Raw genomic sequence first — 14,574 nt, forward strand, 5'->3', positions numbered from 1 at the left:
TTTATTATGATTCCAAATATTCCGAATTCATTGAGGTTTGAGTTACCTATTAGTCTTCTAGTTCAAGTAGCTATATTGCCATGCGGTTTAGCAGTCGTTTCTAAAGACATTTGCACGGCGTACAAGACACACGGTTAATATGTAATACCATTCTAATACCGCAATTTTCGATTATGATAGAGTTAATACGAAAAGATATATAAAAGAATGAAAAACGTTTGTGACGCTTTGAATGTGAATACAAATTTATTTTGAGAGAAAGAACTAGTGAAAGTACTAAAAGGATTAACAAATAATAAATCCCCAGGTGCTGATTGTGTGGTAAATGAGTTTTATTTTTTAATATAGTTGTCATGAAGTTAGAGATAAGTTACTGAAGATTATGAATAGGACTTCGAAAAAGGGGAAGTACCTTGCAATTTTAGGAAGACTCTTATAAAAACCTCTCTATAAGAAAGGTGATTAGAGTGAGTGTGGTGATTATAGAGGCATTAGCTTGGTTTCTGTAGGAAGAAAAATTAATTAGTAGGGTGATACTTCTTTGACTTGGAGATGCTTTAGATAAAGTTCTATGAGAAGAACGGTGTAATTTTAGGAAGAGGTTTTTCTAGTTCAGGATGCAAGAATAGGTTTGAAAATTAATGTTAATGTCAGTAAGTCGTTCAGACTAGGAATAAGTGAACATGAAGAGGTGGTGTTTGGTGACGAAGATCGATCAAGTAGCCAGATTCACTTACCTAGGTAGTGGTATTAGAAGATGCTAAAAGTAGAATATCCGAGGCCCATACTTTTTTTCCACTGTTAATAATAGTTTGGAAGAATGTGAAGATAAGTCTGCGAACTAAGACTAGGATATTGGAAGCTACAGTAACAACATTTGTAGAGTATGGCTGTGAAGCGTGGGCGATCTGAAAAACAGATGAGTATTTGCTGGGTGTCTTCCAGAGAAATCGTTTACCGATTGTTTTGGGTACCCCACCGGCTGACCAGTAAGCTGTATAGAAAATGCAGTTAAAGCCAACTTTCTAGGGCTATAATGAGAGAAATATTGAGATGGCTAGGACACGTTCCGTGGGTGAAGGATAACATATATACAGAAAATACGCTCAGGATATGAAAATACGCTCAGGATATTTTAAGCATTGCAAGTATTTGCTGCGTCTGCCTCGGTGGTATCGGAATCATACAGTCGTTTCTAAATTTGACATCGTTTATGCGCCCTCGCGACTGAAACATTTATCTAAAGATATATCTCTTAAAACCCAGCAAATGATTGGTGTTTTTGACCCTCTTCGGCCATTTTTTGAATTGAGGTAATTTACTAATGATGTATGTTGTTATGCTGTTGTGTTATATATGTTGTTATGTTTTTTTCTCGTTTTTTCTTTTTGTGTGTGTTTACTCCACAGTTTAATGTATTTTGTGAGTTATAAACAAATTATTATTATTATTAGATAGTCAAAGATTGTCCTTGTCGGCCAACCGTCTAGGGCCAAACAAAAAGCATGTCGTTTCCCAAATGAGATGGAAGGATTCGCAGGGGAAAGGTTTAAGGGAAATTGAAACTTTTCTGGAGGGTGTGAAGAGGGAGGCTTCGAATAGATTGGGATGGAGCAGGAGCGTGCGTAGCTGTTTTGGCCTCAGGCTTCTTGGGGCTTGTGAGTTGTTAGTAGCAGTATTATTTTTCGATCATTCATGAGTGATAGAGTACGGTTAAAAAGCCTTTTTTTTGGGGGGGGGGGAATTTAGTTTTTTCCCCTAAATGTTCTGAGGTATGTAACTTTGCATATAAAAGTAAAAACACTTTACCTTTTAACGATTAATAATCTGAGGTGATTTATCTGAGGCTGTATAAATTTATGCGCAGTTGTTTGTAATCGGAATCTACTTGTTGCTCCCCGTGCATTTATATGGTAAAATATAAATGTTAAAAAATCCCCCTGTTTTAACACTTAATTGATTGAACTGATTCAGTTGAGGCTTCGTAAATTTGTGAACAGTCGTCCATAATTGCGCTCAAACTGTAGTTCTTTCTGAGGGTGTCTGCGGGGGCTTGGAAAAATTACACCATGGGATTCAATATGAGAACTCTAAAGATACTATCTACACAAATACAAAATTTTGTTTTCGCCCTCAGAAGGAAGGTCGTGAATCTAGACCTTCTTGGAATAGCAGTAACGCAGTTGAACCTATAATGGATCTCTATGAATGTGAATCGACTCAAAGAACCTATGATGCTCACAAACACTTGGGTTATTTTAAAATAGCACCAAGAAAGAAGACAAAACGTGTTCGTAAGGAGCGCACTAACGGTGCATCAAGCTAGGAGTTCTGGCTTAAACTGATTTGGGACCGTTAGACAAAATCCACAGGAGGGTATTGTTTTGTACACACCTCCCCCCTCCCCCCTGAACAAAAAATCTTGAATACAGCCCTGATCATGGATGTCTGTTTGGTGTTTTTATTCCTGGGGTGATTTTGTCATTCCAGTGGTCTTATAATGGTGAAAGAGTAATCATTAAAATTTAAAGATCAAGTGCCCTTTTATGTCGATGACTCAACCACAAAGTGTCCATTTCTGGCATTTTATCCCACAAAACAGCAATTTTGATCTAAGCAGGGTCAGACTTATTTAAGGTGAACATCATGTTTTGGACTAGAACTTTTTCAAGGAATATTTATATTTCCTCCAAGATATCTTTGTATCCCCCTCCAAGAGCAGGTTTTGAAAAGCGCTTGAATACTATTTGGTTTAATGAGTTAAGTTTAGATTTTAGACGCATCAACCTAAAAACAAGTTTTTTGCGATATAATTAGAAAAAGCGAAAACTGCATAAAAATATTGCTTTGAACTGGGGTGCAGGGGACTTCAGTGTTTGTGATTTCAAAAAATCCAATCAAGAGTGAAGCTGAAGAAATTGAAAATCGAAGTCATTCTTTGAATTAAGAAATATTTTAATCCTTTGAACAGTAATTTTGAGTGTCTTAATCATTAAGAAAAAAACATAAGGTAATATACCTTTTAGTCTTATTAATATTTTTCATTATTAGCCATTGTTAAGCTATAGTTTTTAGTCTGTATTTTTTGGAGTTTTCACGTGGTTGCCGCTCGATGATTCACAGGAAACATCTACTCTTTGGCTATCAAAAATAAATTAACAATTAGTTTTGTATAAATTGTAAAGTTTCAAAACCTGCAGTATTTTTACTTTACAATGGTTATCTTATCATTAGTTTGAGTAATTGCCAAGTTCAATAATTTTTTGTTATTGTCAAATCCATGTTCTAAGGTGCCAGCAACTGGTACAATACCTTGTCCAGTTGAGTAATGCATAATGTTTGTTGTAACTCATACCTCACAGTCGGGCCTTGGGTCCGTAAAGTTGAAGAACGTGGTAACAATAATAGAAACACTTTATTTTAATTTTTGTGGTGGTTCAAGCTAGTCAAGTTCAACTATTTTTTAAAGTCAAAACTATGTTTAAAGTGCCAACAACTGGTACAATACCTTATCGATTTGGGTAAATGCATGATGTTCGTTTCAACTCATTCTTCACAGTCGGGTCTTGGGTTTGTAAAGCTAAAGAACATGGCCACAATAATAAAACACTTTGTTTAAATTCTTGTCTTGGTTTGAGATCGTGGCTCCTGACGAAGATTGTCGATTGTACAGTCAAAATACGTGAAAGTTTATGATTTTTCCATTTTCAATGCCATGGAAATATCTCTCATGTTTTTTCTTGTTTTTACTTTTTGTTTATTTCTGATGGTGTAGTGGTGTAATCTGTACAGTTATTTAGTTATTTTGCGATTTCTGTATGTTACTTTAAAAGTGAATTTAGATCCTTTCGATGTTAAATCCATATACGATTGTGAATACAATTCATCTTTTTTTTTTTTTTTTTTTTTTTTTTTTTTTTTTTTTTTTTTTTTTTAGTTAAGCCAATTTATTTTGAGTTTAGGTAAATCAGTTAATTTCTTGTTTTTCATTGTTTCCACTGTTTATTTCAAAAATTTTCCATCAGGTGAAAGATAGAGAGCTATACAACGAATGTGACACAGTTGTCAAACGCCAGATCTGGAAGGACAATCAAGCTTTATTTGGAGAGGAAGTCACTCCAGTTTTCAGTCAATATATTAAAGAGAAAGAAGAAGTTCTTTTTAATATTGAGAATTTGACTAATTCTTTTTTCAGCCCCTCTCCTAAGGTTTGTTGGCAAGCTTACTTTCGTTTTGCTTCAGTAACTAATATTTTTGAAATGATTGTCCAGTGTCACCAGATACCTTGTATAAGAAAGCTAAATGCACCAAAAGCAAAAAATTTTAGGCTAAAATATGCTGAAGAAGATCTAATTTTTCAACTAGTTTTGCTTTCAAAAATGGGCTGATTTCAAGAATTGAATGCACAAAAGCGTGAAAAAACCCCAAATATTGCAGATGAGCCTCTTCTGGCAACGGTGGTCTATTCCCTTTTGTAAAGTAGAACCGTTGAAATCAGTTTTTACTATCATTGCGGGTATTTTAAAGGATAAATAGCTTTAGATAATTGTTTGATATGACAAGTTTTTATAGTTCTTTTTGAATTTGTGATTTAAATGCAATTTAAGCTATTCATTTTGTGATTTATTGGATTTATTTGTGAAAACTAATGTTTTATTGCACAAATAAACTGGTAATATCCTCTAAAATCTTCTTTTAAAAAATGTATAAGCTAATTCATGAATGTATTCTATAGGGTTGTCTTATTCGAATTTACGAAAGAGCGTATTTAAGCTCTCTTTGAATTCTAATAACCCTTATTACTGTATAAATTTCACAAAGAAAAAAAAAGTTTCAAACAAGGGTAAAGGAGCATATTAAACCTAAGACGAGTGAAAATAAAGTCAAATAAGAGTCCACGTATAAAAGGAACATTAATCACTAACAATAAATTAGTGAAGCTCAATAAACAGGAACTACAGTAAACAGAGGTAGAGTTAACGTCTGCTATGTCTTGTCGAGTTATATTTTTATTTGTCATAATGTCAACAAAAAATAAGAAAAGAGGATAAAATCATCATATTAACCAATATTACTGAAAAGATTTAATGAAATAGTGAGTGACAGTTTAATATGTATGCCACAAGTAGGTGCAGTCACAAGTAGTCGCAATTCCAAGCAGTAACAGTCGCAGTCGTAAGTAGGTGCAGGTACAAGTATTCTCAGTTGCTCTTAGTCGCAATCACAGCAAATCGTCACATTCACAACTAATTGTAATTACACCAGATTTGATTGAGCGCAAGTCTTCAGGGATGAGATTACTAAAAATACAAAATATCATCACGGGTAATTAATTATTTTGTACCCACTTAGGAGAAAGTATCGTCTACATTTATCTATGAATTTTCCCCAGAAGTACGAAATATTGTTCTTGCACCTTCTAAATAAACCGCACCAAAGTATGTGTTTCATAATATTTCTATATTGATTCTCTGGTCCAGTAGGTAAGACATTAGCGTATACTATATGATCGATGGTACTAGAATTACAAAGCTGTTCTAGTTAATGATGATGATGATGGACTTTTCTACCATACCCTGTAGAGGACGTTTTAGCTGTGAAAAGACACTGTATTGTCTCTAGAAAAAGATGTAAAGTTTTTGGAAGACTGGTTTACTAAGGTAAACGAATTTGGTATGAGATTGCGAGTTTCGAACAGCCAAATGTATATTACTACTAAAATTATCAGATATAAGGTATAGAAATATATAATCTTCGTAGTAAATAACTTAGATAGATTCTGAAAATGTTCGTTTTGTTTAAATCATTTTCCTGCATTTGACATTGAAGAAAAAATAGCTATTTTCTTGACCGCTTAGTAAATCATTTTCCTGTATTTGACATTGAAGAAAAAATAGCTATTTTCTTGACCACTTAGTAAATCATTTCCTGCATTTTCCTGCATTTGACATTGAAGAAAAAATTGCTATTTTCTTGACCACTTAGTAAATCATTTTCGCCATAAAACTATAATTTGCATGGTTTATTGTAAACCATGTAGGGCCAATTCCCAACGACAGTGTATCTAGTATTTTTGACTGTGTACAGTCTAATTTTGCTTTTCAGTTTCAACACACGATTCTGTTGAGCCAAAAGAAGACCCCTCAAAATTAAAGGTAGCGATCCTCCCCCTTCCAAAGTCCTTCGCCCTTGATTCATTTGGAGTGCATTAAATAGATAGATGACAGTTTAGCCTAACAAAGTTTTGACATTTTCCTTTTAGCGGTAATTGTTCATTTTTATTATGGAAAGTTTTTATGGACTGGAGCTTTGACTATTGGTGATGTTAGGATGAAAACTTCCCTGTTATTTCTGAAACGATACTTTAATGGAATAATTTATTTTAAATAACATACAAAAAAAAGTATCAAATGATAAAAATCAAATCAAATAAAAATAGTAATAAAATTTTGTTTATTGGAGAATAAGCACATTATGAAAGGGGTAGCCCCCTTCATATTGATTGTTACTCTCTATATGGTATTAATCTTCCCCTTCATATACAGTAGGGTTTCTGCTTGTGTTAAGTTTTGATATTACTCTTTAATTCCGTCTTTTGAGTGTTTTTTCACTTTTGATATTAGCATAAAAAAATTGTTTTCGCGAAAATCTTAAAAAGTCTTGTCTTAGATGTCATCTAGAATCATAACAATGCATGAACCATCTTTTTGTGTTGGCAAGGACGATATAAGCGTCAGATGCATGGAGGTCAGCATACACGTATGGTTTTCTACCAGGGGCAGGGCATAATTTGAGAAAAAAGAGTAAAATTAGACAAATTATGCGAAAATATAGCAGGAGCTACGCGAAACACCGTGCTGTTTGGCACTATTTAGGGTTTGGGTCGTAAAACCTCCTTGTGTCCATGTCTCTTTTGGAGACTGCCAAGGTTCACAGGAAATAATTTTCGAGATATTTGCTCCCCTTGTTAACTAATTACGCTCATTATCTAATGTCTTGGCACTTAAAATCCACTTCTTTATGCTTTTATTCCTGGACTGTATGTTAGAATAATTTTAGAATTAGTTATCCAGCTGGTGGCTAGAGCCAAGAATTAAAAATGATCTAATGATTATCAGAGGTGGATAAATGCGCATTTAATGGGCGGAAGAACCGAGTATCTAAGTTATTCAGTATGTCATTCCCAAATTTTATTTTCCGGGAGATGGGAAGGGGGTGGGGCTGTTTTTAATGGATCATAGTTGGACCTTCCATTTCCTTGTGTGCAGATGTGTCGTTTCCCACATTTGCTCTCTTACTTTCAGATACGTCGACAAGCGCCAATAGTTCAAAAACTGGCAAATATGATTGGCAACAATATCAAATTATATGACATGGTTCTGCAGTTCCTCAGAACTCTTTTTATGAGGTCTCAAAACTGGCATTACTGTACGCTTCGATCGGAACTACTCATGGCATTGCATGACCTAGAAGTACACGATATTATGTCGGTTGATCCATGTCACAAGTTTACCTGGTGCATAGACGCCTGCCTTAGGGAAAAACAAGTTGATGCAAAACGTTCAAGGGAATTGCAGGTAACCCTATGTTCTTCATATGTCTATACTCCACACTTAGCGAAAACACATTTATCCATTTCTTATTTATTTTTTGTGTCTTGCATGGTTATGATCTTGAGGAGTTAATGCGTCTTGATCTAACTCATCCGTGTTTTCGTTTCAGAGAGAACATTTTCAACTGTTGTCAGATAAAAAAAAAACTCATCGCCATCTAACGCGACTGGGAGAAATCCTAGAGCGTTGCTTTACAGTTTCTCTTTTGTACGTCTTCACTGCTTATTATGCTAGTGCTATAGACGTTTTTACTACTTTATTCAACTTGTTCACGCGATAGTTGTGTGTTTTAGCGGTCTTTAGGCGATATTCCCATCATGCCAATGTCTCAAAGATCCAGTTTTCTTCATTTACATATTTTCTTCGCTTAACTGTGTCTTATTATCTTTGGTATTAAACATGTGTTTCTATTTTACCTTTTATGTTTGTACATAACACCCAACAGGGAAGTTTGAACTTCAGTATGTTCGTACATTTAGCATGTGCAGTATGTTGGTACGGGATTGTTCACGCTAGGGAATAATTCGTATAATTCTTAAATTATGCGCCTTGTACATAAAAATCTGATAAAATTAGTACACGCTTATCTCAGTGTGTTAAAAATTAACAGAAGCGAGTCCTATTTCCTGTGCTAAAAATTGTACGTGGTCTATTCGAAGCAACTAGGCTGCCGACTTTTGTGTCCCTAAAAATTGTACGTAGGCTATTCTAAGCCAGTAGGCTGCCGACTTTCGTGTCCCTGAAAATTGTAAAAAAAGGCTATTCGAAGCCAGTAGGCTGCAGACTTTCGTGTCATGTGTGTATTTAAGAACGAAAGAAGAAAAGTCTAATATTTTGTTTTGCCAAAAATGAGCTGAAATGGAAAATCAATAGAATTTTGGCAGTTTTTTTTTTTTTTTTATTGAGATTATAATAAGGAGAGATTACCGACTCTGATAATGTGACAAAATGGTAGTTCTGCAAGTTTAACAACAATAACTTTAAACTTTCTGTGATGATTAGAAACGTTTGGTGCACCAATTTTTCAAACTATGAAAGGGCCTGGAGAATGGTATACATGCACAGTTCATTGTTTTTCGTCGTATGTCAGCCTGAAAAGTCCTTGCCTGTAACACAAATCTAATTTTTTTATCCTTTGTAAATTCTACTTTAGTTGTCTTCAGAAGACGTAGTTAAAAATTGATAGCATTTTGTTTGAATTTCTTTTTGTTTTAGAATAAAAAAAATTGCAGGGTTTTGAATTGAGAGCTAAATGTGATACTGCTCAAGATGCCAAAGATTCAATTATATTCTATCTCTTATTTTCTTTGCTTAGCTCCTTTCTTATATTTTCTATTGTATGTTTTTCACGTATAACGCAACAACCTTAACTTCTCGAATCCCTTTTCAAATTTTATTTTCGGTAGACTTTAAAATATATAAATAGAATGATTGTAAATTTTAATTTTTGTTCAGCTTTTTTAGAATATTCTTATTCTCTATTTCCTATGCCCCTAATTCCTATGCCCTCTTCTCTCTTCTTAAGCTCTTCTTCATATGTTTTTGTTGTATATTTCCATATATAACCGGTATGTTCAATTGGAAAGAGCCCCAGGTTGGACAGCATTGCTTCACCATTTCTCTCTTTGTAGCTCTCAAACATTTTTTTGGGGAGCTTCTTGAGTAGTTCAAATTTATTCAAGTATCTTTTGCTCAGAGATTCTGAAGCATTTTACTAGCAAGATCCTCGCGTACGAGAAAGTTATTCTAGTATCTGTTGAGCAATGGCTCTCAAATATTTTATTGAGGAGAGAGCCTTGAGCTGGACAGCATTGCTTCACCATTTCTCTCTCTGTAGCTCTCAAATATTTTATTTGGGAGCCTTTGGGTAGATTCGCGTTGCACTTGCAAGATCTTCGCGTAGAAGAAAGTTCTTCCAGATTCTGTATTGGAAGGGTTCTGAAACATTTTATTGAGGAGAGCCTTGAGTTGGATAGCATTACTTCGCCATTTCTCTCTCTGTTGCTCTGAAACATTTTATTGGAAAGCCCCTTGAGCAGATCAAAATTATTTAAGTGTCTTTTGCTCAGAGCTTCTGAAGCATTTTACTAGCAAAATCCTCGTGTAGAAGACAGTTCTTCCAGTATGTGTAGAACAATGGCTCTCAAACATTTTATTAAGGAGAGTCTTGAGTTTTACAATTTGAGTAGGAGAAAACTGTTTCAGTGTATTGTTTAATGATTCTCAAAGGTTTAATTTCTTGCATCAATCTAACCCCACTTCGGCTAAGTCTATTTTAGTTTCAATTGGTGGGATTAAAATGTGATCGATCGCCACATCCTTATTTCTTCTGCAATATTATGTATCCAATCCGGCTTAAGTATGGAAAGAAAAATTGCAAAAAAATTCTCATTTCTTTTCCAACTTTGATTCAGTTTTGGCATACTCTGTACAATACCCTAATATTTGTATCCTGGAAAAATACTGCGTAAATAGTTTCGAGATGCAGTGATCTAGGTCATAGACTCCCCAGCTCACCCATGAGCTTCAGCAACTACCTACGAGTCCTGGTGTCATTGGTCATTTTTTTGGAAGGGGGGTCAGTAGCCTGGCTCTGCAAGCTCAGACAGAGGCAACCGAGCTCTAAATGAGCACCTGGATAAATCTGTGGAAGGTAAACAGGAAGGCTGTCTGGAAGCACAGGATGTGGCCCCCTTCCCATTGCACTTTCTGGCTGAAGGGTCATGAAATGAAGATCAGCATCGCCGGTAGGGACTGCAAAGTCCAATGACATTCCTTACCTTACTCATATGTGAGTGTCAACAATTGCCTACTCTGTCAAGTTTTAATTTGACCGTTTTATTACTGACTTGTGATTAATTGGCAGTTTTGATAGCAAATATTAAACTTGCTGTATAAAAAACAAAAACATAAAATGTGTGTGGTTAAACAAAGTTTAATTATTTTTACTAATCAATTATTGTATGTCCAAATTCTTCTAAATATTATTTACAAATAGTCTATTTTTCCAGTTTTCTTTATTTTTAACTAGATATAACATTTAATACGCATGGATTGCTTTAAGCATGAGCCACTTGCTCCTACTGAATAATAAATAGGAGAGTCGGTGTGATGCAAGTTGATCATTTCACTTTCTTCTTCCAACAGTTTTTACCGGTTGAAAGTTCCTCAGAGTTAAGTATCAAACGCAGCCCAAGTTTATTCTACATTGTATTGGAAGTGTGAAAGAATTCGATATGCCACATAGGTTATGTGCAAGGTTTTTAAATAGATAGATCGTTTTATTTTATTACAATCTCATATCAGACCATGATATTCAGCATTACGAGCTAACACGATAACATATTACAGTTTGTCTGGATCGATGTAGTATTTTTGCTGCTATATTCAATTCGTTAGAACTTGTATTAAACCACAAGTATATTAGATCAAATTTGAATTTCTTTCGTTTTTCTTATTTATTTTTAGTTTTTGCTCAGCCATTATAGTCTCCATTCTTTCGGTAAGTTAAAGCTTCTGGACGTGTTACTGAAATATTTCAGTTTTTATCAGTATATATTTTCTCATTTTTTCTTTTTTGATTAAAAACCCGTTGTAATATACTTCCAATTCATTTTGATTATAAAAGATAAACAGCTTGGTTGATGATTTTTTTTTATGTTATTGTCTGTTTTTTATGTTACTGTCTTTTATGTTACGTTACTGTTACTGTTATTTCTCTGTGCTTTGCTTTGCAATCTATTATAATTTATTTTCCTGGCATTTATATTTTTCTAAGAGACTCTTGTTTTTAATTTTCTTTTTCAGTTATTTTTAGATGGCATCAAGAAGGGTCAAGAGCAGATACTCGGCGATATATCAATGGTTTTAGGAGACCCTCACGTTATTTTTTTTCTTGCGTCATTTTGTTTGAAGATATGTAATAACCTCATTAATTCTGAAACTGTACCAAGAGATAATACAGTTCTAGTTCTTCTTATTCGATTAATGGCACTGGGTCTTGGCTCTTGGCAAATCATCAGCTCTCAGGTATGAATTATTTGCATTAATTCGAAAGTTTTCATCAAACAGTTCGTGGTAACGAACTGTAAGTAAGAAGTGACGCGGCTAAATAGTAATCGAAACCCTAAAAAGCTATATTTTGATACTGATAGATATATCAGAAGAATCAGCCTATTACGCTGATTCCAAATATGTAAGTTTAATGTTACCCATCAAAAGCTACGAACGTCAGAAAATTTGCCTGATTTTCAAAAAAGGGAGAAACGCCCCCTAAAAGTAAAAATATGTTAAAAAATATCACACCATCAGATTTAGCGTATCCAAGATTCCTATTATATTAGTTTCATGCTCTTATTTGCAAAAATGTGGAATTTTATAATTTTTTTTGCCAGAAGAAAGATCAAGAACGCGTTTTTTTTAATCATTTCTCTTTTCTCCAGGAGTGATCATATCGAATTGATAGTCCTAGAATAACAGGAAAGGATTCGTTTAAAACGAAATTAAAGGTTCTAGTACCCTTTTTAAGCGACCAAAAAGATTGGAGGACAACTAGCCCCCCCTTCCGTACCCGTCTTTCCCCAAAATCTTCCGACCGAAATTTTGAGATTTTGTTCAGCATTGTTAAAAAGTCCCAAAAATATGTCTTTTGAGATAACATGACCCCACCCCCTCAACTCCTGGAGATAGGTCTAAGTTATAAAATTTGCCCATTGTTTTCATATAGTATTTTTTTATGAAGGGTAATACAGACATTTTACGGGAGAGGGGAATTTTGTGCTTGGGGTGGGTATCCTTGGTGATAATCTTCCTTGTGAAGGGAAGTATCCCGGGGGTGAACTTCCCTGGGAAAATTTTACACAGGAGGGACTTGACAGAATTCCTATACGAAATTCTTTTGTCTTATTTTCTCTTTGCCTATTCAATTCTGCATGTGGAGATATTCGGAGGGAATTGTCCTGGCAAAATTTTCAGTGTGTTTGGATTTCTGGAAAATAATTTCCATCAAAGAGGAGTTTCTGGAGTAACCGAAATAACGATTAGAACTTAAAGTTGTTTTCAAATGAAAGTATGCTAAGGAGAATTTTCCAGGCTGAATCTTGTGCAAAAAATTTTACGGCGGGGGGATTTTCAGCGAGGATGGAATTTTTTGGAAGGGATTTTATGGGGTGGGGGAAGTGTTTTGCATAGAAGGAACTCTCCATGGAGGATTTTTTAAGAGGGGAGGGAATTTTTCTTGGAAGGGAGCCAGATTTACCAGCATTATTTGAAAAATTATTAGAAATTGAAAAAAGACAAGTTTTTCTATTTGAAAATAAGGAGCAACATTAAAACTCAAATCGAACAGAAATCATTCCGTATATGAAAGGTTAACCCCCCTCCTCAATACCTTGCTCTTTACGCTAAATTTTGACTATTGTGTCATATTTTTTTAAGGACGACTCTTGAAAAACAAGGGCCGTTTGATTAGAATAGGAAGCTTTTTGAAAAGTACTAAAAACTTGAGCATGAAACACAATGTATTGATGAGGGGAGAGGGCAACTCCTTCATATACGGAATAATTTCTGTTCGCATTAAACAGGAAAAGTGACCCAAAAAGTAAGAGCTTTAAACAGGGCCGCATCCAAGAGGGGGGAGGGCACCGGGTCTGATCTTCCCTCGAAATTTTGTCCAACCCATAAAAACGTTACAAATATGTCTTTTTGAGGCGTTTTTAAGTTTGTTTCACAGCTCTCCCCCTCAAAAAATCCCCTCCTAAAAAATGTTCAATATAAATTTGATTTAATAATTGTTTAATTTTAGATAAAGGCCCAAAATCATGGAGGCTCAACCTGGGATTTTCTAGTAGGCATATTTTGTGCCCAATGTGAAAAATAAAGAAACAAAAATTATTCATGTTTTTGTATAAAGTTAATAATCTTTCTGGGTAACACCAGATGGCTTTTCTGTTTTTATCGAAGACAAATTACAGTTTCCTTTCTATTAATTGTTTCTACTTTCTTTGGAGTAGATAAAAGATAGTTCAAAGAATTGAGAAATCAGTTAGTTTTGGCATTCAGGAATTCACAGAAGTGCAAAAAAGTCCCCAAGTGTTTACGTAGTAAGGAGGGAACCTTTGGTCTCATTTCATCTATCCCCAATATCTCAAGTTTCGTGGAATTTCTCCATAACTGTTATGCATTCTTTTAAAAATAAATTTTGCTCATTATTTCTCCAGCCAAGCCCCCCGGGTCTTGTGCTGGTGAATGTTGTTGGCTGTCACCCCTCCTCCTGCCAAAACTTAGTTTGGCAAGAAAAAAAAAGAATGAGTCCCCCATAGGTTTGACATTGATAGTGCCGCTCATGTTATTTTGACTGGTGATTCGCTGGAAAACCATTCAAGCTGGCGACTTTGCATTTTAATTATGTATTTTTCCAAACGTAAGAATAAAAATTGACCATAGAAATGTGGGTTAAAAATTGTAGATACCATGCAGCGATAAAAATGACGGGCTAGCAATAAAATATATGTTTCGTAATTTGTATTGAATTTTGTATCAAAGAAATTGAATCATCGAACCTATGATTTCTCTATTTTTGAGAAATTACGTACTACATTAATAGCAAAATTAGTAATATTGAAAATAAAACCAGTTTCGGTTCTTAAGCTTTTGAATATCTTATAGGAATTTAAGGAACCTCGCCTGGAACCGTCAGTGGTTACCAAATTTGTGCCAGCACTGATGTCACTCATAGTGGACGACCAAGCAAGAGCATTAAGTGTCAAACTACCTCCTGATGAGAGGCAGACAGCTCTCACTGTCATTGAGCATTCAGGTAACTTCAAGTTTTCAATTGTATTTTATCCGGAAATGAAAGACTTGGCTAAGAGCCGACTTATATGCTGTTTCGCTTGTAAAAAGTTGCTCACTCCTTCCTTACTTGTAAGGCTTAGGATTATACAAAGATCTTAACTTTTTT

General features: G+C 34.7%; 1 protein-coding gene across 1 annotated transcript in view; it reads left to right on the forward strand.

Moving 5' to 3' along the window:
- LOC136039436 (negative elongation factor B-like) overlaps window positions 1-14,574 on the forward strand; it is a 61,009-nt gene that overhangs the window by 14,298 nt on the left and 32,137 nt on the right. Inside the window, exons 3-6 of the mRNA XM_065723184.1 lie at window positions 4,026-4,208; window positions 7,305-7,577; window positions 11,421-11,642; window positions 14,280-14,430. Coding sequence (XP_065579256.1) covers window positions 4,026-4,208; window positions 7,305-7,577; window positions 11,421-11,642; window positions 14,280-14,430 — 829 coding nt within the window. The remainder of the gene's footprint in view (window positions 1-4,025; window positions 4,209-7,304; window positions 7,578-11,420; window positions 11,643-14,279; window positions 14,431-14,574) is intronic.

This window comes from Artemia franciscana, chromosome 19, assembly GCF_032884065.1.
Source record: "Artemia franciscana chromosome 19, ASM3288406v1, whole genome shotgun sequence".
NCBI classification, from domain to species: domain Eukaryota; kingdom Metazoa; phylum Arthropoda; class Branchiopoda; order Anostraca; family Artemiidae; genus Artemia; species Artemia franciscana.